This window comes from Meles meles, chromosome 3 (genome assembly GCF_922984935.1).
Source record: "Meles meles chromosome 3, mMelMel3.1 paternal haplotype, whole genome shotgun sequence".
Taxonomy (NCBI): domain Eukaryota; kingdom Metazoa; phylum Chordata; class Mammalia; order Carnivora; family Mustelidae; genus Meles; species Meles meles.
The window spans coordinates 159085641-159110241 of record NC_060068.1 but is presented as its reverse complement, the minus strand read 5'-3'; the positions used below and the strand labels follow the sequence as shown (position 1 = coordinate 159110241).

At 37.8% G+C, this 24601-nt stretch overlaps 1 protein-coding gene and 1 long non-coding RNA gene across 4 annotated transcripts in view; one reads left to right on the top strand and one right to left on the bottom strand.

The window, feature by feature from the left end:
• The first annotated feature begins 142 nt into the window (after window positions 1-142).
• Window positions 143-21535, top strand: C3H5orf22 (chromosome 3 C5orf22 homolog). Of its 3 annotated transcripts, none has more exons than XM_046000778.1 (9): window positions 143-307; window positions 1536-1681; window positions 4137-4286; window positions 7613-8042; window positions 10355-10417; window positions 10651-10772; window positions 14273-14339; window positions 16223-16362; window positions 19708-21535. In XM_046000778.1, the coding sequence occupies exons 1-9, from the start codon at window positions 227-229 to the stop codon at window positions 19838-19840; spliced, it is 1332 nt and encodes a 443-aa protein (XP_045856734.1). In that variant the 5' UTR covers window positions 143-226; the 3' UTR covers window positions 19841-21535. The 3 variants fall into 3 exon arrangements, with proteins under 3 accessions (XP_045856734.1, XP_045856735.1, XP_045856736.1); XM_046000780.1 differs by lacking the exon at window positions 143-307 and adding an exon at window positions 323-668; XM_046000779.1 differs by lacking the exon at window positions 4137-4286.
• The window catches only part of LOC123938967, a 30481-nt gene continuing 18058 nt past the window's right edge, over window positions 12179-24601 (bottom strand). The window contains exons 2-3 of the long non-coding RNA XR_006817794.1: window positions 13345-13442; window positions 12179-12718 (exon numbers count right to left, since the gene is read on the bottom strand). This is a non-coding gene — a long non-coding RNA (uncharacterized LOC123938967). The remainder of the gene's footprint in view (window positions 12719-13344; window positions 13443-24601) is intronic.

Below are 24601 nucleotides of genomic sequence, written 5' to 3'. Positions count from 1 at the left end.
CTTGTGCTCGGTGATTGGCACGTCAACGAGAGCGATGGACACCTAAGCCAATCACCTTCGTAAAGTGTCCCGCCCCCGCCCCCTGCCCTCTGCATCTTCCAATGAAGAACCGCAACCGGGTGAGCGCGCGTTTCCACGCGGGAGGGGCTCTGGGGCTGCAGCTTCGCATTCCGGGGCCCTAACCTAGCGATTGCGGCTCCCTGGGGTGCTGCCGCGGGGGAAAACCATGGGCGACTCTGTGGGAGAGCGCGCTCGCCTCCGGTGCTACCCCAAGCTCCCAGTGTGGGTCGTGGAGGATCACCAGGAGGTGAGCGGGCGGCTGCTAAATTCCGAGGCAGAATCGCGCGAGGGCCAAGGAAGCCGCGGAGCCTCGGTATCGAAGGCCAGAGATAAGCTGAATTTGTTACCCGCGCGAGTTCCATTGCTGTGGGGAAAAACGCCGAAACGACTGACTTGGGAGAATAGGCGCCGACGTTTGTGATTTGCTTACTATACGTCGGGCAGCTCATTTAACCTTCACGGTTTGCCCAGAATCCCACACCAACAGCCGGTGGCGTCGGGATTCGAACTTGTGCCTTCTCGCTGCGGAGCCCCGTGTCCTTAACCTACGGGTTAACGCAGGCTTCCAGCTTTCCCCGGCGTCTCCATCACTGCACGGCTGTGTGTAGGTGGGAAGCTTTTTATAAAGAATGTGGGCCGCCATCTGTAACACAGGGACTCTTGGGGCTGCTGGTATTCTGTGCTTAGTGTGTACGTAAATCTTTTTAGACCGAGCCCGGCTTTTATAAACACGAAAGATATTTCCCATTTTATGGCAGAGCTTCTTTGGCGTCGCTAAAACGGTGCCTTAGTCTGTTCTTCTGTAAGGGAGGCCCATGGATTCGAGACTTCTTTTTTTTTTTTTTTTTTTAATGAATCGGCCTTGGAAGATCTCTGGATAGGAAAGGGGGGAGAGGATGATTCCAGATTTATGCATGGCGAAAGCAAGTTGAGTTCCCAGGAGGTGGGGATAGTGTGTATGGGCCTGAGAAAAAGCACAAGGGCGGGTTAAGCTGTGCTTTCAAATTCGGTATTAAACCTAGAAGTACAGAGACTGTAACAGGACAGGAGCCTTAGAGACCGCCTAGCCTAGCTCCACCATCCTAAGGTGTGGAAAAGGCCAGGAGGCCCAAGGTAGCTTGAACACATCCTTATGCCAGAATGTGTATTAACCACCAGTTACTTCCCGAGGGCCAGCCCTTGTCTGTTGACACACATTATCTTTCTGAGTTTGTGATGGGGCAGGATGGCAGCAAAGAGATGCCCACTAAAGCCTTCCGAGATGGGAGCTGGAACTTCTGAGGAAAAAATAAAGCATGGGAACCCTATCTAAACCCACCTACAGTGAACAAATTTTATGTTTTCCTACTTCTTAGCAACCTGGTGTGCTTCAAGTGACGTGTGTTTATGTTAAACATTGTTTTTCAGGCTGCAGTTGAGCATATGCTCATGATTTCAGTGCTAATTCTGAATGTGTGCATGTGTTTTTTTTACAGGTCCTGCCTTATATATACCGGGCCATTGGCTCAAAGCATCTTCCTGCCAGTAACATAAGTTTTGTGCATTTTGATTCACATCCAGACCTCCTTATTCCTGTAAATATGCCAGCTGATACTGTGTTTGACAAGGAAACACTTTTCGGGTAATATGTGGTTTTTGTGAATGATTTTTTTTTTAATTTTATTTATTTATTTGACAAAGAGAGATCACAAGTAGGCAGAGAGGCAGGCAGAGAGAGAGAGAGAGGAGGAAGCAGCCTCCCTGCCAAGCAGAGAGCTCGATGCGGGACTCGATTCCAGGATCCTGAGATCTTGATCTGAGCCGAAGGCAGAGGCTTAACCCACTGAGGCACCCAGGTGCCCCAATGATTTTTTTTTTTTTTTTTTTAAGTAAACTCTTCCCCCAATGGAGGGCTTAAACTCAAGACCCTGAGACCAAGAGTCACACGCTCCACCAAGTGAGCCAGCCAGGCATCCTTCTTTATTAGATTTTATGTGTTTGAAATAAAATTGGCAATACATGATAAACAAAGGAAACAGACTTTGCTGAGCTCTTGAGTTTTGTTTTTGTTTTGTTTGCCTTTTTTATTTTATTTAGAGCAAATGTTGACAGACTTTCTTAAAGAGCCAGATAGTAAATATTTTAAGGTTGCACACCATATGGCCTCTGTTGCAACTACTTATCTCTGTCCTCATGGTAAGAAAGCAACAATGGACATTGTGTAACTAATGGCAGTGGCTATATTCCAATAAAACTATTAACAAAAACAAGTGGCCTAGCCAATGTTTGCCAGCCTCTGCTTTAGAATATAGAATTTTGGAAGTAGAAGAGACTTTAGAAGTTACCTAAGCCATTTATCCCTTCCTCCCCCCTTTAGAAGTCTGGATACTAAGGCACAACAAAATGTATTTTAAACACGTTGTTCATTGGTTGTACAGGCAACACATCTTTAATTTGTATATCCTTCCTTCGAGTATTGAGTCTTTCCAGTATTGAGTCCTTCCAACCTCTCAGTTTGTACTACTCTCTCCTCAAAGGGTCATATGTAATATATTTCTAAATAAAGACTTACTAGAGTGTCTTCTGTAATAAAATTCTCTGAAATTCTGCCGCTGTCTCATTATATATGTGTTAGAATGTCGTCTAGTCATACAATATATATTTTTATATACAATATAAAAAGTTGTGTGCATAGCAGTAATTTTTCTTTAAAATATAAAATTAGGGGCGCTTGGGTGGCTCAGTGGGTTGAGGCCTCTGCCTTCGGCTCGGGTCGTGGTCTCCGGGTCCTGGGATCGGAGCCCCGCGTGGGGCTCTCTGCTCCGCGGGGAGCCTGCTTCCCTTCCTCTCTCTCTGGCTGCCTCTCTGCCTGCCTGTGATCTCTGTCTGTCAAATAAAAATAAAAAAAAAATTTAAAATATAAAATTAAAAGATAGATGCTTTCATGAATTAACTTTAATCTACTATGTTTCTTTCAGTTGCCTTTTTCCAGAACCCCATTTTAGAGCAGTAATTTTTCTAAAGAAATGTGGTAGCTCTACCATTGTTGTTATTCTCTTTTATATTTAGAGGTTTTATATTTTAGAAATTAAAAAGAATTATGAGACAAGAATGCAGGCTGTGCAGTTCTAGTCATAGAATAATAATTCTTAAACTTTTTAGTCTGAGACTTCCTGTTCACCCTTAAAATTACTGAGTTGTTTTCTAAGTATGGGTTACATTTATTCACATTTACTGCATTTGAAATGAAAACTGAGAAATGTTTAAAATATAAATTCAATTCAAAATAGTAGACCTTAATATGTTAGCATAAATATGATATTTTTATGAAAAATATATTTTCTAAAGCAAAAAATTATGTGAGAAGAGTGACAGTATTTAAGTTTCTGCACATCTCTTTAATATTTGTCTTTATAGGAGACAGCTAGATTCTCCTATCTGCTTCCACATTCAGTTTGTTGCCATCTGTTGTTTCGGGGGAAGTAAAGGAAAAAAATTTAGGAAGAGTATTTTCATAGCCTTCTCAGATAATTATGAATATTCAATAGCATACAAAAACTTGACAAGTAGTGGTTTTTTAAAGCTTAGTTTGAATGTAGAATCCAACAATTCAGATTCAAGTCTGAATAATCATTGTATTTTTGATCAGTCTTTCTTTCAAGAAAAATGGTGTTAAACTTTCAATTGATCACAAGTGCTTTTCCTTGAGAAAACCTATGTACTTCAAAGTATGGAGCAGAAGTACTTCTTGTGCATTTCTCATTTTGCCACCCAGAATATTTAAAACGTATACTAAGGATCAAGATTTAATAAAATTATGAAGGACCTTTTTACGTGAAACTGGCTTTCAGAGGGTGTAGTGGTGCTTGATATGAAGAATACAGTGACTACTAGGAGAGTTGGTGCCCGTCAGTCACTGTGATTAATCTTAGGACACCAACCCACCATTGCCTTGCACCATCCGTTGTCAATACAATGAAAAGGGGAAATGATGCCTTAATGCCATTAGGAGGATTGTTAAATTCTTGTTCTGAGTGAAATGACATTTGGGAAAAGCCACTCACTAGTAGTTTCCATGTTTTCTATTTCTTTTTCAGAGAATTAAGTATTGAGAATTGGATTATGCCTGCAGTTTATGCTGGCCATTTTTCTCATGTGCTATGGCTTCATCCCACATGGGCTCAGCAAATAAGAGAGGGCAAACATCACTTTTTAGTAGGCAGAGACACTTCTACCACAACAATCAGGTAATTTCCTCCTGTTATAAGAGGGAATGAGTGCTTCTTTTATCTTATTTTGAATCCCCATGATAACTCATAAGTTGTCTACATACAGATGGGCTCAGGTTAACCCTCAGCTCTTTTGAAGAGTTCTCCAAACACCAGGAACAAGTTTTAAGTCTCTTAATCTTCTTCACACACCATTTATATTTCGTTACTGGTCATGTTGGTTTTGAGTAATATCTTCATCTTCTGGAATTCTCGATCCATTGATGACTAATTCCATTAAATCATTGAAGTACCTTATAGATTATATAGCTAATGATGCATTTTACTATTTCCTTACAATATAATTATTGTCTGCTGAGTTTAACAATTAGCAGTGGAAAAGCAAAATTACCTCGTTTTGATTTTTTTTCTGTGTGAATCCAATGACTAAAAGGTAGATTTGGTGTTTTTATTTTAATAATGTGACTAGCTTTAGATAATTAATCTAAATTAAGTTACAGCATTTTTACTTATTTATTTATTTGACAGAGAGAGAGTTAATAAGTAGGCAGAGAAGCAGGCAGAGAGAGGGGGAAGCAGGCTCCTTGCTAAGCAGAGAGTCCGATGTGGGGCTCGATCCCAGGATCCTGAGATATTGACCTGAGCTGAAGGCAGAGGCTTAACCCACTGAGCCACTCAGGTGCCCCAAGTTATAGCATTTTTGACTTGAGTTACATGTGCAGCTGTTTTTGTTATATAAGCTCTTTAACCGATGTTTTATGGATATTGCAATACTGTAATTATCTTTAGAAATATCACATTCTTGACTTTCTCCATTATTTTGTGATAGGATGAATGTTTTAAGCACTGAAACCATAACTTTTTCAAAGGTGAAGGGGTGTGGAATAAAATGGTAATACACTGGAAGTGAAATACAGTCTTTCTCATTGAAAGTGATACTTTTTTTTTTATTAAATATAACATATTATTTGCCCTAGGGGTACAGGCCTGTGAATTACACATTTCACAGCACTCACCATAGCACATAACCTCTCCAATGTCCATAACCCAGCCACCCTATCTCTACCCCACCACCCTCCAGCAACCCTCAGTTTGTTTCCTGAAATTAAGAGTCTCCTATGGTTCGTCTCCCTCCTGATTCCATCTTATTTCATTTTTTCCCTCCCTACCCCCCACGACCCTCCACCCTGCCTCTCAAACTCCTCATATCAGAGAGGTTGACTGATGTCACTTAGCATAATACCCTCCAGTTCTATCCACGTCATTGCAAATGGCAAGATTGGGGGGGGTTAATGGCTGCATACTATTCCACATCTTTGTCCATTCATCTGTTGATGGACATCTAGGTTCTTTCCATAGTTTTGCTATTGTGGAAATTGCTGCTATAAACATTCGGGTGCACGTGCCCCTTCAGATCCCTATATTTGTATCTTTAGGGTAAATACCCGGTAGTGCAAGGGCTAGTATCCAAAATCTGTAAAGAACTTATCAAACTCAACACCCGAAGAACAGATAATCCAATCAAAAAATGCGCAGAAGACGTGAACATACATTTCAGCAAATAAGACATCCAGATGGCCAACAGACACATGAAAAAGTGCTCCACGTCACTTGGCATTAGGAAAATACAAATCAAAACCACAGTGAGATACCACCTCACACCAGTCAAAATGGCTAAAATTAACAAGTCAGGAAACGACAGACCTTGGTGAGGATGTGGAGAAAGGGGAATCCTCCTACACTGTTGGTGGGAATGCAGGCTGGTACAGCCACTCTGGAAAACAGCATGGCGGTTCCTCAAAAAGTTGAAAATAGAGCTATCCTATGACCCAGCAATCGTACTACTGGGTATTTATTCTAAAGAGAGTGATACTTTTTATTTCTGATTTATCCTTAATGATACAGTTAATTTTTGTTGTATGTTCTTATCAGTTGCACAAATAACTTTGTTGTGAAACCATGAAAATTATATTTATTAAGGATATTACACTAAATAAATAAATAGGACTCCACGTAGAATAAGTATTATATATAATACTGGTATACATGAGAGAATGGTAGTGCTTTTATTGAGTACTTCAATGAGTAGGCCTAACTATCTGTAACAGATTTCTGCAAAATCAAGTAATTTTGAATAATCTGAAACAGACATTTGAAACTCAGTGTATAATAACAATATTAGGAAAAATTTTATTATCTGGTGATTTTACTTAATCCTGCAAATAAAAGTTTACAGAAGAGACACAGCTATGTAGTCTGAGATGCATATGTTTATACAGATATGAACAAAGTGAAGAGTCCTTTATTAAAGAAGAATATGAATTTAGGTTGGGGGATACAGCCTTTGTCATTCTTGGAATGGCACAATTTATAATAAGCCTGGATATTAGTTGTATTATGCCATTAGTCTTATTTGGAAACTTAATACCTTTTTAAATTTAAGCCTGAATAACTAGAGAAAGATGAGTAGGAAATAAATATTAACCATTATTTTAGTTGGATAGAGCCTACCTCTGAAAGAAGCATTTAGTTTTGCTATTTATTCCAAGTACTTCCTAAGGCATAATGTAGTTGAAAAGCTAAGAACATAATGATACATTTAAAATCAGAAATCTGTAACTTGTAAAAATACATTCTGCATGTGTATAAGATTTTTTTAAGTTGTTTTCCATATTAAAATATTATGGTTATACAGAGTTTGGCACAGCTTTGAAACACATCAGAGGGAGCTTTTGTTAAGAGAAATGATTTCCAGATGTCATTTTTCTCTTATGTGATTATTTGGATGAAGTTACAGCTGGTATGAAAGTCATCCAGAACACTAGCTGAAAGAGGATCATTTATTTCTTTCTCTTATTAGAGTTTACCACACACAGTCCAGCGCCTATGTGGCAGTTTACAGGTTCAGAAACCCCAGTTCCTTTTATCTTTTTGCTTCATCTCTACAGCATTGACTCAGTCCTCATAGTCCAAGGTGGGCTTGCCACTTGCAGGTTCATGCACCAGGCAGCCCGTAGAGAGGAGCAAGATTGTGTATGCCGCTCTTCCACTCACAGCCTGAAGCCAGAACTTAGTCAAACAGCCACACCTGACTGCAAGATAGACTATGAAATGCAGTCTTTATTTTTGGCAGTTGTGTGCCCAACTAAAAATCAGGGGAATGCTATCTCTGCAGAAGTACAGGAATTAACGAAAGTAGAGAGATTTTTTTTGTTGTTTTTGTTAAATTTTCGTTTTTGTTAAATATGTTCTTTGTTACATTTCTGCAGTGCGTTGGAAGTGCTATATGAAATGTCAGCTAATTTGTTGGCTTGTCTTTAAAACAGTTTTTTCCTCTAATCCAGGGTTACGAGTACGGATCATTACTTTCTAAGTGATGGTCTTTATGTAACTGAAGACCAACTAGAGAACCAAAAACCTTTACAATTGGATGTAATTATGGTAAAACCTTACAAACTCTGTAACAATCAAGAAGAAAATGATGCAGTGTCTTCTGCTAAGAAGCCAAAGCTAGCACTGGAAAATGCAGAAAACACTGCCTCTACTAACTGTGACTCTTACTCAGAAGGACTGGAAAAAGACACATTGACCCAGAGGAGGGGTCAGACTTGTCTAGAGCAATCATGTTCATGTTCTTCTGAAAGTCAAGAATGTCAGACTACAGTCAGCACTGGGGAAATTCTGGAAATTTTGAAGAAAGGGGATGCATTTGTGTTAGATATTGACTTGGATTTTTTTTCAGTCAAGAATCCCTTCAAAGAAATGTTCACTCAGGTAAATGTATTTTTAAAATGTAGATCTTGAGAATTGTATGACATTTTTCTAGATCAGGGATCCACAAACTTTATGCAAACAGCCAGGTATTAATTAAGATTTATTGGGAGTCCCATATGATTTCTATCACACATTCTTCCTTGTTGTTAAAACTTTTTAAATCATACACACCTATTTTTTTAATTGAATTATGTATGTACCTTTCTTTAACTCAAGGGCCATATGAAAACAAGATGTAGGTTGTGGGTTGTTGATCCCTTCTCTAGATAGCAGTTATTATTTTGTATTTATGAATTGGGATAACATGTATGTGGGTAGTTGAAAAAACTAAAATCTCATAGTACAAGAAAGCGTGTACATTAAAGAATATCACTCTCTCATCCCATTCCCATTCCCTCAGTTTCTTACCTCACAAAACAAACATCATGGTCAGTTTCTTGGTGTATCTTTCCAGAGATTGTACATATATAAAGTGCTGTGTGGCAGATTTTTCAATGGACAATGAGGTCCCTGATTTTACACATGTACTATCTGTAGCTAATGATTCAGGCCTGCGATTCTTAGGGTACCTCAGCAGATCTTAAATGTAGAAAGCCAGACAATATTAGCATGCACAGATCTGAGATGAAACATTTAAGAAACCAATAAATTCATGCTCCAGGTGAGCATTCCTTAATGCATTTTATGGCACAGTAACCGCTTACTTTAACATTTGGAAGGTTGTTCAAGTCTATTCTTTTTGGGATTCAAACTAACTATTTTTTCTACCTAAAATTGTTTGATTGTATTGATGATGTTGCACTTAACAATCCTAATTCACATATGTGTTGGAAGCCATTGTGATTTATCAAAGAGCTCCAAATAGGTATTGATTAAAAAATGGGTAAGATTTGAAGATTTAGTATAATCTGAAACAAGACTCTCCCAACCTAGAGTACTCTCCCAACCTGCAAATAAGGGAGAAAAATTGCAATTTCTTTCTGCTCTTGTACATGGAGCCAGGGGTTTTATCCATAAATTCTTAGAATCATGAAATGACCTTAGAACTATTCAGAAAACTTGAAGAATAGGCATATCTAAAAGCTGAAGAAACTGACTTTAGGAATTTATTTTACAAATATATTCATCAAATTTTTTGTTTGTTTTGGGTTTTTATTTTATTTTCAGTGTTCCAAATTTCATTGTTGATGCACCACACCCAGTGCTCCATGCAATACATGCCCTCCATACCACCCATCACCAGACTCTCCCCATCCCGCACCCCCCCAAAACCCTCATTTGTTTCTCAGAGTCCACAGTCTCATGGTTCGTCTCCTCCCTCTGATTTCCCCCAACTCACTTCTCTTCTCCATCTCCCGATGTCTTCCATGTTATTCCTTATGCTCCATGAGTGAAACCATATGATAATTGACTCTCTCTGCTTGCCTTATTTCGATCAAATATTTTTAATGAAGATTTCTACAAAGTTATACAAGGAACTTAATGGCAGTTACTCCTTTTCCAGTGCTAACAGGAAACCTGGGAAGTGGAGGTTTTTATATCCTTTTTTTTTAAAGAGCATGTGCAAAAGTCCAGAGTGAGTTAAGTTCTATTTGTTACTTCTACTGCTTATTAGCTGTATGATCTTGGGAAAGTTACCTAACCTTTCTGGCCCACAGTTTCTTCAAGTTTAAAATCAAAATAATGACATGGAACTTAGCAGGATTATTATGATGAGAGTAGTGGCACAACTTCAGCTCTTGGATATAAACTCTTCCCAACAGTACTCCTAAAAGGGATAATTGGGGCCAGATATACCCACCTATAGTGGGGCTATTTAGTGTGCTAAATGAAGGAGGAGACATTCTTCTGCAAAGTCTGTGCTTGGAAGGCATCATTCTTCCATTGTGTCTGCCCCCAGTATTCCTTTTGAACTTCCGAGTTCTCTTCTGTGGCTAGGGAAAGGACTGCAAAGTGAACTTGGAGAGTTTTTGTTGTTGTTATTAAAGACATGTATATTTCCTATACATAGCTAAAATCTGTTTAGATCCTAGGATATATCCATTTAGAATGTAGACTATTATTAGAAATCTTTCATATCAAGTCTTTTTCCATAGCTAATTTTCATACATTCTTGTCAGGATAAAGTTACCCTAAAGCAATGATAGTGTTTACAGTAACATCTGAGTTATACATTTTCCCTGGTTTTCACAAACTAATCTTTCAAGGATTAGCTAAGATACTCTCCTTATATCAAAGCCATTTATTACTTAAAGCATATCATTGAAAAAAAAATTTTTTCCTAGTATATGGATTTTTGTTTTGTTTTCCAGGAAGAGTACAAAATCTTACAAGAGTTGTACCAGTTTAAAAAACCTGGTACCAACCTGACAGAGGTATCCTTCATTTGTTTCTTTTGGATTTTGTCTATTTATTGCGTATCTAATAATATGTCATTAGAATGCTCTCGAACTTCTAACCAAAATCTTTGTGTGTTTATTGGAGAAGCCCATGGTTAGTACTGACAAGTCATGATTTTAACTAATTGAACCGATATTTTTATTGCAGTGGGATTTCACTTATTTTTTCAAAAAATAATTATAATCTTGGCTTTTCAATGTGTTTAAAGGAAGATTTGGTAGATTGTGTTGATACTCGAATTCATCAGTTAGAAGATTTAGAAGCTGCTTTTGCTGATTTGTGTGACGGTGATGATGAAGGAACTGTACAGAAATGGGCTTCAAACCCTGGGTAAGACCTTGAAACATTTTTTCCCCCAACTCTATTTTAGTCCTAGATATACTGTCAAATTTGCTAGAAAAATTACTTTAAAAAAATCACTATTAAGTGCCAACAGAAATTTACTAGCAATGGCTAGCCTTTGCTGAGTGTGTTCTATGTGCCCAATTCTAAGATTTTTCCTTGCATTTATCTCATTTATTCCCTACAACAATCTGATGACTTCATTGTTATTATGTTCATTTTATGCATGAGGAAACTAGGGTACAGAGGTTTAAGTTGCTCAAAATCACATAATAAGTGGGTATGTGCTTAATCATTGTGCAGTGGCTTCCTCTATGATATATGATATGTGGTGCTGGGTCTTAGGGAAGATTAAAAATTGGTAAGACAGCCCCATTCTAAGTAGAATAAGAAAAAAAAGTAACCTATCAATACAATAATTACAATTACAGTAAAGGTAAATAACTAGAAAGGTACATTACAATTTGAAAAGTTGCCTCCTTTTAAGGATAGCCCAGCTATAAGTAGAAGCTTAAGCTGCCCATTACATGAGGGAGCAGGATTTGAAAGCTGGATTCTTCATCAGGTCCTCTATTGGGCCTATTGTCTCAGCATTAACATTACCTTGAAAACATGGAGAGAAAAGTTCTTTTGGCATGATCATCTGTCAGGATAGGGTAAAGAGTGCCTTTAGTATTAAAGCAACTTTGAAAGGATGTTGGCATAAATAGTATAGTTACTTTTCCCTAAACTAATTCTATTTTTTTCTAGTGCAGTATAGTTGACATACTATATTATAGTAGTCTCAAGTGTACAACATAATGAATTGATAATTCTGTATATTACACAGTGCTCACCGCAATAGGTATAGTTGCCGTCTGTCACTATACAATGTTTTTACAATATTGACTGCATTCCCTATGCTTTAGTTTTTATCCCCGTAACTTATTCATTTTATGGCTTGAAGTTTGCACCTCTTAATCCCATTCACCTATTTCACCTATCTCCCCACCCCTTCCGGCAGCCACCAGTTCTTTGTATTTATGAGCCTGTTTCCGGGGGTTTTTGCTCATCTTTTTAGACTTATTTGTTCTGCTTTTTAGACACCATATACAAGTGAAATCATGTGGTAGTTATCTGACTTCCTTCATTTAATATGATAATCTATAGGTCCATCCATGTTGTCATGAATGCCAAAGTTGCATTCTTTTTTATGGCTGGGTAATATTTCATTGTCTATATACACATCTTCTTTATCCATTCATCTGTCAATGGACACTGGGTTGCTTCCATATCTTGACTATTGTAAATAATGCTGTACTAAAAATAGGAGTGCATATATCTTTTCAAATTAGTGTTTTTGTTTTCTTTGGGAAGATACCCAGCAGTGAAATTACTGGATCATATGGTATTTCTGTTTTTAATTTTTTTGAGGAACTTCCATACTGTTTTCCCGGTGGCTTCACCAGTTTACATTTTTACCAACAGGACACAAAAGCTCCCTTTTCTCCAATCTTCATCAACATTTGTTATTTCTTGTTCTTTGATTCTAGCCATTCTGACCAGTGTGAGGTCATTTCTCACTGTGGTTTGGGTTTCCATTTCCGTGATGATTCGTGAGGTTAAGTCTCTGAAATAATTCTTTAAATCATATAACTCAAAAGGCGAGGAAACTAAAATAGGACCATCAGACCCAAACTTTTTTGTCCTCATGAGCATAGGAATCCAGAAGTAGCTTATTTTCAAATTGATCTTCCACAAACTAAGATTATTCTCCACAGTGTAAATATGAGAAATCAGTTATAAGATAGCAACATAAATTAGAGTTAGAGTCATAGTGCTTTGAGCCACTAAGACTTGTTATGTCATAGTTATTTAAAATAATTCATCAGATATATAGAAGAATACAGAAGAAACTGGAATAGAGGTTGCCTCTGGGTAGAGGAATTCTGTGGCTGAAAGATGAAGTTATAAGAGAGAAGAAACATCTTTTATTATGTGTGTATGTTACCTACTCAGAATATTCAATGTAATTTTTGTTTAAAAATAAAATATTGAGAAACATCCCTGAAATAGAAATACCATAAAACTTCATTATCACTAAGGAAAACCATGGTATTATATTTATCACATCAGTAAAATTGACCAGGCATTTTAACAATCAGTTCACACTTTCCCTCTTTAGCATAGAGTGCTAATTTGAAAAATGATTCCCTCCTTTTTGAAATTATGATGGAAGAGGGAGATGTAGAAATAACTCACAGGATATGAGTCTTTCTAGAAATATTGAAAAGTACCTATGACTTTGTGATATCTTAAGCCAAGTTTAAAACTTAAAACAGCATGAAAACCTTTGAGTCCTGAATCTAGCCCATAGATGGGGCCGTTTTTCACTGAACCCACTGTGCCCGGTGAGCATGCGCAGTTAACTCTTCATCACCTGCAGGGAGTTCTCTCACAGACTTGGAGAAACAATGAGGCTACAATGAAGTGAGTCCAGACTGTGGCTGGAATTGAGGGAAAAAAGAATAGCACAAAGGAAAAGTAGGTGAGACAAGCAAGAAAGTCTCCCCAAACTTACCATACCCCTGAAGGGCCAGATCCTCAGTGTGAAGGAGTCCTCACTATTAAGGAGTAGAGGAGGTAGGTGATTAGGGTCTAGAAGCCCAGAAAGTGTTTCTAATAAAAAGAAAGAAATAGCAGTATGAATTGATAGATAGGCCTCCATGCCTCCCTTTTTCTTTCTTTTTTCCATCCCCCCGGATGAATAGATATTGGTGGGGGAGGCAGAATACTAGAACCATTAATTAATCATGGCTTCCAAAGAGGTCCACCTAAATTAAATCACTTAAAGGTACTATTGTTAGTATACCAAATGGTATAGAACTTTTCCAGGTTACTTGTGTATGTCAATAAATATATTCTTATTTTTTTTTTAACTTTTGAGAAACTCTTTTCATCACCATTTGCTAAAGGCACTTAATTTTCTTGCTGATGAAAATAATTTTTAGGGCGCCTGGGTGGCTCAGTGGGTTAAGCCTCTGCCTTCGGCTCAGGTCATGATCTTAGGGTCCTGGGATTGAGTCCCGTGTCGGGCTCCCTGCTCAGCAGGGAGCCTGCTTCCCCTCTCTCTCTGCCTGCCTCTCCACCTACTTGTGATTTCTCTCTGTGTGTCAAATAAATAAATATTTTTTAAATAATTAAAATTAAAAATACAATGATTTTTAAAGTCAGAGTGGAACTTCCATTTTTAAAGAAGAGGAAAATCTCAGTTTCTTGAGTACTAATTTTTAACCTTTAGCACAATCTGTAATCTTGTAGGTAAGAAAAAACAGGGAACATTTATTTCTTAATATTGTAAGATGATATTTAAATACCTTTACCTTTCATTTTTCTCAAACATCATGTGACACATTCTTAGAGGTAAATTTTAAGTGTAATAGATCATTTGCTTCTATAATTTTAGCTGAGGTGGTATGATGTTTAATTGAAGGGTGACTTTTTTCCAGAATGGAATCACTAATTCCACTTGTACAGAGTTTGAAAAAACGGATGGAAGTACCAGACTATGAAATGGTAAATACTTTATATTAAAGTATAAAATTAACCCTTGAGAAAGGCATTTTTCTGAGTAGAAAAAGTAATTTTTGTTAAAGTGTTTTTCTTTTTTTTGTGTTCCAGGAAAGTGTAAATTAATTATTTTATTTAAATGAGAAGAAATGAAAAAGTACATAACTTTTTAGAAGTCAGAATACTGGAAAAGTCTTCCAGAATAAAATAAGTTTTTCCCAGTTTTATGTAAGAAGCAAAAATGCTGTGTATTTTTTTTTATTCTGTTTATGGTCAGATCTCTCCTTGCCAGAGAAAAGAAATACATAATTTTTAAAGTCGTCCCTTATTTATTAATTCATTTTCATACTACCTTCCTCCTCCTTTCTTTCCTCTCTCTGAGAACCTTCCCAGTTGTCAGAACCAAGGGAAAGACAAGGTATTCTAGCAAGTGCGTCTCAACTCTGTCAGCTCTGTCACCGGCTTTGGTTGCCAACGGTGATCTGACAACTGTGCTAAAAGTGGATACCGTCCATGAAAATTGCTTTTATTTTTATATCATTTCACAGTCTTTGAAGCATTCATTTTCCCATTTGAAGTACAAGTGTCTTTTCTCAGATTTTGTGCCAAAACTGAGACCCGCAAGTCTTTTACTCGTAATGCTTCTTTGACTTCAATAAATCGTGTTTTTGCTCTAGTGTTTTCTTTAATTGTGGAGTACAAGCAAACCACCTGATTTGAACTGAAGTTTATGTACTAATTTAATGCCCACTTTGTGAGAATGAAAAAGTACTAACAAAAGAATATTTTGGTTAAATTGGAGCTAGTCCAAAACCCACTTTTTTTTAATAGCAATTTTTAAGAAGGATAGAGTTAGAAGATACTTAGGGTTTTAAAAATGTTTTGAGCTTGCATGACATTGCTGAATGTATCTTCATGCAGATCTGCTGTAAATGTTACATTATATCAGGATTTTTCCAGTGGTAGGGGGTTTTGGGCCACTAGTGAAAGAAGGAAGGGATGGGATGGGCTTGACTGCAGAGTGTAGAATCAGATAGGATGTGCCTATAACTGCAGGATTAGACGATTAAGTGTTTTGATCCTTTCGATAGAAAAGAACATGCACCGTCTGTCATTTTCCTACGTTGATTGTTCCTCGTTAAATTTTTGATGTGTATCCAGAGCCAATAGCAATGAGATACCAATAAAATAGCAGATTAAAGTGTTTTTTATTTTCCAATCTTTACACTTATATACACTAGGCCAAACAGTGACATATTGAGTTCCGTTTTTCAAAACTTCAAAACAGAGGATGTAAAATGTTAGCCCATGAGCCACTTCTAACTTTCAGGCATAGTTTAGTGCTAAGACTGGAGCACCAGTCATTTACATGTAAAATACATCTATAGATGTCAGTAGTATGTGTTGGTACACATAAAGAATACATAAGAAACTGGTAACAGGAGAAAGACTTTCCCTTATATCCTCTTGAAGTTTGAACATAGTACTAGATTAGATGCATGTATCTAAAAAAATATATATGTTGAAGGAAAAGGTAAGATGAGAATATGCACAGTTTTATATCAGCTTTTAGATTCTGGGTGAAATGGATGATTTGCTAGAAGATATGAATTATCAAAATAGACTCAAATAAAGACAGAAACTGAATTCATAATTACAAAATTAAAAAATAGTTAAAAGAATTATTCCTATATAAAGGACATCAGGCCCAAACAGAAGTTACAGGCAAGTTCTTCTAAAACTTTAGAGAATAGAGAACTTCTATAGCACAGAAACAAGCCCAGTCCACAACAATATTAAAAGATTTGTCAGCAAGGACATTAATAGTTAAAAAATCTTCTAAAAACAATGAAGCTTATGGTATAATTTTTAAATTTTCTTATTTTCAGGTTCACCAGGCTGGTCTAACCTGTGATTACTCCGAACTTCCTCACCATATCAGCACAGAACAAGAAATCGAGTATCTTATTCAGTCTGTATATTATTTACTGAAAAATTTACCAAAACCTACTCTTGTGACAATTGCAAGGTAAGTGTGGTAGCCTGAATAATGGTCCACTAAAGCTATCCACATCCTCATCTCCAGAACCTGTGTATATGTTATCTTGTATAGGAAAAGAGACTTTGCAGATTAACTAACTCAAGGATCTTGAAATGAGGTTACCCTGGATTATCCAGTGGACCAGTGTGCTCACAGTGGTCCTTATAAAAAGAGGACAAGAGGGCCAGAATCAGAGAAATTGAAAGATGCCAGGCTGGCATCTGGCTTTGAAGGTGGAGGATAGGGCCACAAGCTAAGGAATGCAAGTGGCCTCTAGAAGCTGGAAAGACAGGGAAACAGATTCTTCCCTAGAACCTAGAGAAGAATGCAGTATCTTTATTTGAGGACTTCTGATTTTCAACAAAACTGTAATAACTTTGTATTGCTTTAAGCCACTGAGTTTGTGGTAATTTGTTATAGCAGCCATGAGAAATTAATACAGTCTCCATAGATGAATCGTCAGATGTTATATTTTCTCTTTCCTCTTAGTGATGGTTGGCAAACAACATACAGTTCTTATTATCTTGTCTTTGAAGTTGGTGATACTATTCAGATGAACACAAGAATTCCCATTTGTGTGTCTTCAAAAGAATATTTAGCTGCTGCCATGTTTCAAATTTGAAAATAATGTGCTGAAAGTTACCACAGTTTAATAAAACTTTTCTGTGTTAATCTTTGGGCTGGTTTTATATGAAACTGTGAGTTGAATACTTTAATATTCTAATGTCCTTTTACATCCTAAAATGAAATTCATAGATAATCTAACATACATACATGCATAGTTTAAGTATATAGAAATATGATACATAATATGTAGATAATATAATTGCCTTAGTTCATTCAGACTACAGTAACAGAATACCATAGGTCACGTGGCTTATAAACAATAGAGATTCATTTCTCACAGTGCTGGAGGCTGGGTAGTCCAAGATGCAGTCACCAGCAGATTCAGTGTGGTGAAGACCTGCTTCCTGGGTTACAAACAGCCGTCTCCTCCCTGTAACCTCACATGGTAGAAGGCACGAAGGAGCTTTCTCTTCCTCTGGCATCTCTTTCCTAATGGCATTAATCTCATTCATGAGGACTCCACCCTCATGACTTAATCACCTCCAAATATGACCACACTGGAGATTAGATTCAACATAAGGATTTTGGAGGGACACAAACATTCAGTATATAGCAATAACCTCCCTGTACACATAATTTAAATATATAATATTAATTATATATGTATGCACACACACAAATCATTGTAACATAAGAGAAATGAAAGTAACTGATAAAGTAATAGGTATGAAAATGCCACATAAGGGGTGCCTGGGTGGCTCAGTCAGTCAAGCGTCTATGTGTCTGCCTATGGCTCAGCTGGTGATCTCAGGGTCCTTGGATCCAACCCCCTGTTAGGCTTCCTCCTCAGTGGGGAATCTGCCTCTCCCTCTTCCTATACTCCTCCCTCTCATTTATGTGCATGTGTGTGTGTTCTTTCTCTCAAATAATAAATAAAATCTTTAAAAAAGTTTTTTTAAAGCCACATAAAACTAGCATCTTTACAGAGTCACTAAATGTAAAGTTACAAGTACAGACAGACACTCATGTATTGTATTGGCCAAATACCATGAACAGCACTGTCATAGTGACATGGTTTTTCTAGTCCTAACAACCTCTTGGTAAAGTTCTGAACTTAAAGTCCAGACTTGTCTCCATATACAGCATAGTTGCAGTCTTGCAGTCCTGGGAAATTTAGCTCATACTTAATCCATTTCCAAAAATACTTTGTTTATCTGTAGGAGAGTATAAAATTCTAGGATCAAAAAATTAAACACAGGTTTTTTTTTTACTTATATGAGTGTTCTGTGGACTTTGGAAACTATATAGGACACAGGACAAGTATATACATTCATATTGCAGGACTGTCCTGTGTATTGTAAGCATTCTAGCAACCCTGCCCTCTTGCCTTGGCCCCTTAATTATCATTGTGACAATCAAAAATGTACCTACAGATGTCCAAAACTTCCTCTTGGGGGTAGCTCCCCTCAAGAACTATTCTAATACTGTTTTAAAGAAGCCAGAAATCTTTTTGAAAGCATCGAAGTACTCCTTATTTATTAAGGCTATAAATTAAACTTTTTTTTTTAATTTTTTTTTAAAGATTTATTTATTTGACAGAGAGAAATCACAAGAGAGGCAGGCAGAGAGAGAGGAAGGGAAGCAGGCTCTCCGCTGAGCAGAGAGCCCGATGCGGGACTTGATCCCAGGACCCCGAGATCATGACCTGAGCTGAAGGCAGCGGCTTAACCCACTGAGCCACCCAGGCGCCCCTATAAATTAAACTTTTATCCATATGTATATATTAGACAGTATTTAAGAATTTTAAATTTTTCTGTTTCATTTATTGTGTGTTATTTACATCAAGTCTCAAAAATAACCTGATCACCAGAGAATGGAATGAGTTCATCAGAAGTCTTATAGATTATGTCTTTAGGTCTAAAATACTTGTGACAAGGACTAAGCTAGATAACTAAATCCATTTCCTTCTATAAAGATTTCCAATCCCACATCTAAATGGCTTTCCTCACCCCAATCCAGAACCAGGAGACAGTGATGAAATTTTTAGATCTTAATCTGGCTGTAATTGTCGGTGGCATTCTAACTGCTTGGTAACTGAAGTTATAGTTGCTGATTCTGACTTCCCAAAATACAGGTTCCTGCCCTATCCCACTTTGTTCTTTTCTCTTTAATACCACCTGGGAAACTAATCCCAATACCCACACATCTCCCTATTGCATTTTGGGTAATCCTATGTACTTGTTTAGTTAACAAATCGTTTTTAGAAGCAGAAACATTTTATCAGTTGGAAAGCCTCTACTCTTATCATTTCTAGCCCTACTGTGCCCATAATAAAAGAACGAGAAAGATACCCAATCACAAAGATAAAAACCCCCAGTATTTCCAGTATCTCCCTTCCAAGGAAACAGCAATCTAGTGATTAAGCACTGAAGCTTTGAAGACATGCTATGTCATTTTGAATCCCATCACCAGCACTTACTAGCTAGGTGATCTCTGCAGGTTAATTTTCTCTGTTTCATATTCCTTTAAAAGAATCGTAAATGTATGTATTTTGTAGAGTTGCTGAGAAGATTAAAGAACATAATGTAATGCTCCTGGCATAAACACTTAGTAGCTGTGAACTGTTTTTTTTTTTTCCCCAAAATTCAACATACTTTTATTTCTATTTTATATTGGAATCAACACATGCAGACTTTTCCTCACTGCACAGTATGATCTCCTCTCCTTTACATGTATTTTTCTTTTTCTTTCTCTTTTTGGTTCCAGGTCAAGTCTGGATGATTACTGTCCTTCTGAGCAAGTTGACACCATTCAAGAAAAAGTCCTCAATGTGCTACGCTCCCTGTATGGAGCTGTAGACATTCACTTGGTGTACTTAGCAGAATGCTCTCCATCCTGAAACAACAAAACACTAGGCTCCTATTGCATCTTGATATAATAACAGGGTTTTCATTAACTTATTTGTTAATGAGTCTTCCAGAGAAGATGGAAATAAATGTTTTTATATTAACTTTAAGTTAAAATCTTTCAGGTATTTTGAATCTCAAAACGTATCATCACTTGTCAAATGATGACAATTTTTTTTTTACATTAAGTCTACTCCCCGCAACTGATTGTTGCTTATTCTTCTCCTTTTCCATCATTGTCTTATTCATTTTGTAAGGGTTGATTTTTTTCCTCTTTTCCCCCTATGTCAGTTGGACTGTATGAAATTCATTCATCTGTTCATTCAACTAACTGACATTTATTGAGCACTTAATGTGCCAAACATAATTAAGTGCTGGGTGTATGGTAATGAACAGAATAGACAAGGTCCCCTGCCCTCTTAGGGGACAGCTGAGAAATTATGGGTTATGAGAAGTATTATGAAAGAAAGGACAACCATAAACACATTTTAGGCATGCTCTTAGGACTCAGGGTACTCTAGCTGTATAAGGAAGTAACATTCTCAAAAGCTACTACCAAAAAAATAAACTTGCCTGTCCATGAAAATCAGAAAATCTCCCTTTCCAAGATTGTCAGCATTGTGGCCCAGCTGATGCTGCATACTGTCACATTGTTGGAGTGGAGGAGGTCTAGTTGAGTAAAGTCAACTAACAAAAATTTTCTTTGCTAATCAGAAAAGGGTTTTTGGTGCCTCCAAAAGATTAGTATGGACGTTGATTATCATCATAATTCCTAAGTGCCACTTTATTGGCAGTCTGGGTTGATAATTTCTAATAATAATCCAGCTTTTAGTGAAAATAGAAAAAAGATAGATCCTTAATTCTGACCTACCATAAATACCTAAAGATTTAACTGCCCTCTCCCAGCCTCTCCATCAGTAAGAGAGCCTACCTGAGTCCCTCTTAGTCATGGAACTTTTTCATTTGCTTAATTTACCAAAGTCTTCCCTCTTCAGTATTCCTTATGTTCAGCAATCATTTTTACCTACCTGATTTTCTTTCTTTTTTTTTTTTTTAAGGTAGGGTGGCATTTGTTTGGGGTGGGGGGCGGAGACACCCATCCATTTCTCAATCCTAACACAGCAGTTGTTTTCATTTTTGCATGTAACTTTTGGGCCTTGACCACATGTGTACATGTTGAGTTGCATGTAGCTGTGATTATAGTGTGTTACCGAACTTGTTGGCTATACCCAAGTTCCATTCCATTGTCACTCAGTAGATGGCACCAGATCCCATTTGTCCAATGATGCTGTTTTCCAGCAAATTTTTCTTGTCATAAAATGGATTTCCCAAGGCTGATAGTGTGAATGTCTGTTTCTCTTGTGAGAAGCAAAGCAAAGTGATTCAGCTTTTCCTTCTGATAGAACATTATTTGCCAAAAAGTTTTCTCTGTAAAATCAAAATTGTAAAACAGTGCTATTTTTAAATTAAAAAAAAAATATTAGAGTTCTATAAATGGGTGTTACTTTTATGAGTAAATTATTTTTGTGTGCTAAAAGAAATTTAAAAGTGTGTTCTGAGGTTTTAAAGATTTAAAACCAAAGTAGCACTAATTTTACATGGTCTCAGTGTGTTCATAATACTGATCTTATGATCTGCTTGAGTAGTCAGTCCCCATGAACTCGTGACTCATCACTGTTTTAACTCAGGTGGAAAAAAAGGGCATCAGTTTCTTTTTTCAGAATATTCATTGTTTCATTCTGCTCTGTGATTCTCTTTGAATGAAATTCAGTTCCTATTTGTTAACTAGCACCAACTTGGCAAATTACATCACTGGGCATTTCTAATAAGAAGATACTTAGTTTATCAAAACATCCTTCATTTGTGTTTTAAGTACCAATAAGGAATACCACTGTACAGGATTTTGGATTATATACAAATATCACTGAAGCATGGGATTTTGAGCACTTTTTTTTTTTTTTAAACTTAAATGTAAGCATTGACGAGAGCTTTGGTATTAAGTATATATTACCCGGTATCAAAGAAGAAAATTCTTTTTTTTCCTTCAGAAATATTTCTTGTAGACCTCTAGCTTTGAATGTTCTGGATCCTCAAGGAGCTCTCAGTCTTCTTCACTCTTTATAGGATATTCTCTCTACATCTTTATTTTGTTTTAGCAGTAGTGGCCCTGGATTGCTGGCAATGTTTGCATCATGCTGCTAATGGTTTATAGTCAGTGGTGTGTTTCTCAGTACAGGATTATCTCATTCACCATACTTCTGAAGGAGTTTTTGTTGGACATCTTTCAGAACTGCTCGAGATACCTGAGGATCCTTACTGGACTGTGCCTGGTCTCCCTGGTCACAGCATTCTCGTGCTTGTTTCCAAATTAACTGGTCCTGCACTGTCTCTGTGGTTTCATAGTTCCAGCTGCACTCCTGGGATCCCAAACATCCGTGCCATCCCATCCCTTTATTGTCATTTGGGTTCAACAAATGCAGTTATGGTGACTGAGGAGGTTTCTATGAACTTGGGTTCTTAGGAAGGAGTTCCCTAAATGGTAAATATTCCAGTTGGTCACTGGAAGGGTAGGTCTTACCATTGCAAATTAGTAAGTTGACATTCAATGCATTAGTATCTTGGGAATTTGGTTGCTATGACTGAGAAGCAGGAGCTCATTACTAAGGCTGAAACAAGGCTGAGGTTGCACGATTTCACTTCCTTTGAAGACCTTGTTGGACAGTCATTCAACCTCCAGCTACAGCTTCCCTGCCATGTCTGTAACTTCAGAACGCTCATCAATGGCACCTAGATCTTGAAGCCTCGCCATCAGCCATCAGCACTGTTTAGGGGCCTTAGCATCCCTGTTGATACGAAGCATGCCAAGACGAAGATAAGGAAGAAGTGTTACTACTGAACACAGCGGAGCATAGTTGGAAAAGTGTGAGCTTCAGAGAGCTACTGCCGGCTCCAATGTCCCCTTCTCTACGTTCCCATTCCTGCCGAATGACCTCTCTAAGCCTCAGCTTCCCTTTTACAATAAGAGAATTTAGCTCATTGGGATATTCTGAGGATTAGCATAAAAAACCCTTAGCACAAGGACCATTCAGTAAACATTGGTGGTTATTTCCAAACTCAGCCCTACTTTGAAATTCCTGTGATGGCTATTCTCAACTGATCTTCTTATACCTCTCCTAAATCCTGATTTTTTTTCAACCCTATGTTAGCTCCTGTATTTCTGTGAATGATGGAATTTAATTTTTTTTTCTTTTTTTAGTCAAAGAAAGCACGTCCTTGCCCATAAGAAAGGAAGTAACAGCTTTAAGCAGAGTTACTTATAGTGTAAGTTTTGTCTTGAAATTGGTACAGGATCCTTTTAGTCACAATTTAAAAATTTGTACTCTTGGAATCCGAGGCAGGGGTGAAGGGGGGAGGTGTCAGGGAAGTCAAAGCCTGCCCTAGTTGGTTTTTTTTTTCCCCTCTTTACACTTTACTTCCTGCCTGCTTGTGGATAAAGCTAGGATTTGTGATGCTAAACCTGATACAGTCAATGTTTAGAAATTGCTACCCCTAACTTATAATTTACCTTCATAAAATCTAGAATTATCTTCTTCATTTTTTTAATCTTCATCATTTTTAATGTTGCTGATTATAAATGACCTCAAGCAAAAAAAAAAAAAAAAAAAAATCCTGCTTGTATCAGCCAGAGCCTGACAGGGACGTGGGGGTAGAGAGAGTACCTCCAAACATCTCCCTGTTATTTCCAGACCCCTCCCCAGCATCCTTCGTCTGGGTCTCTGCCTTACCACAAAGCTGCCTGTGCCTGGTGAGCATTAAGGAAAATGGGGTCATCAGAGAAAGAGGGAGTGCCTCTGTCAGCTTGGCCTAGTAAGGTCACATAGCAGCCCATCAGACTTGATCCTGATGGCTCATGGAGGAAGAGCCATCATTGTCTCCCTTAAGTCAGGCTTGGAGCTAGGTGCGAAAGCCATCCGTGGAGACAGAAACCATCCTGAGCACCGCATGGCACCATCTGCGGCAGGGCCCCATCGGGAGCCATTCCCAGCATCAAGAGACACTGTCCTTGCAGGGTGACCCAGAGGTACTGGTGGCTTTGAAATCAATCCAAGTTCAAGGTATGTGTGCTGGCTCCTAGTTACGTGAGTTTGGCAGTTTAACCCGTCAGACGTGACTCTGAGGCCTTCCCTGTGTTCCTGAGGGTGTCTCCTGTGTCCACGATTGCACCTTAGCCGTTTACATGCTCCCACCCCAGGGCACTAGCCGCATCTTGAGGTCCTGTCATACGTCTTTGTAGCCCCAGGCTCCACCATAGTCCCTGTCCTCATAAGGCCTCAAAACGTGTTGAATGAATTCCTGAGTACAGAATATATCAGTGGTCACTGAGGCTTGGCAGGAATAAGCCTGTTATATGCCCTCTATTGTACATCCTCTTTTCAGCATGCTATCTTTGAAAGCAAACTGGACAAACAGAACCGTTAAAACAAGAACATTTACCAAGGATTAAGTGTTAAAAACGAGTCCAAACGAGCTAAAGAAGACTACCTATAATCTACCTATAATCTAGCGATCAGGTCCATAGAATAGCTGTGTTAAACATGGAAGAAAGGCAGGGTGTCATCTCGCCAGCTCTTTTGCAATCTGTTCTCTTACGGATAAATCCTGATGAGAACCGTGTTCCACTTCCATTAGTTCCAATGCTTATGTTAACATGATGTAAACATGTATACAGTTTAAATTTTGGTCTCAAACTCTCA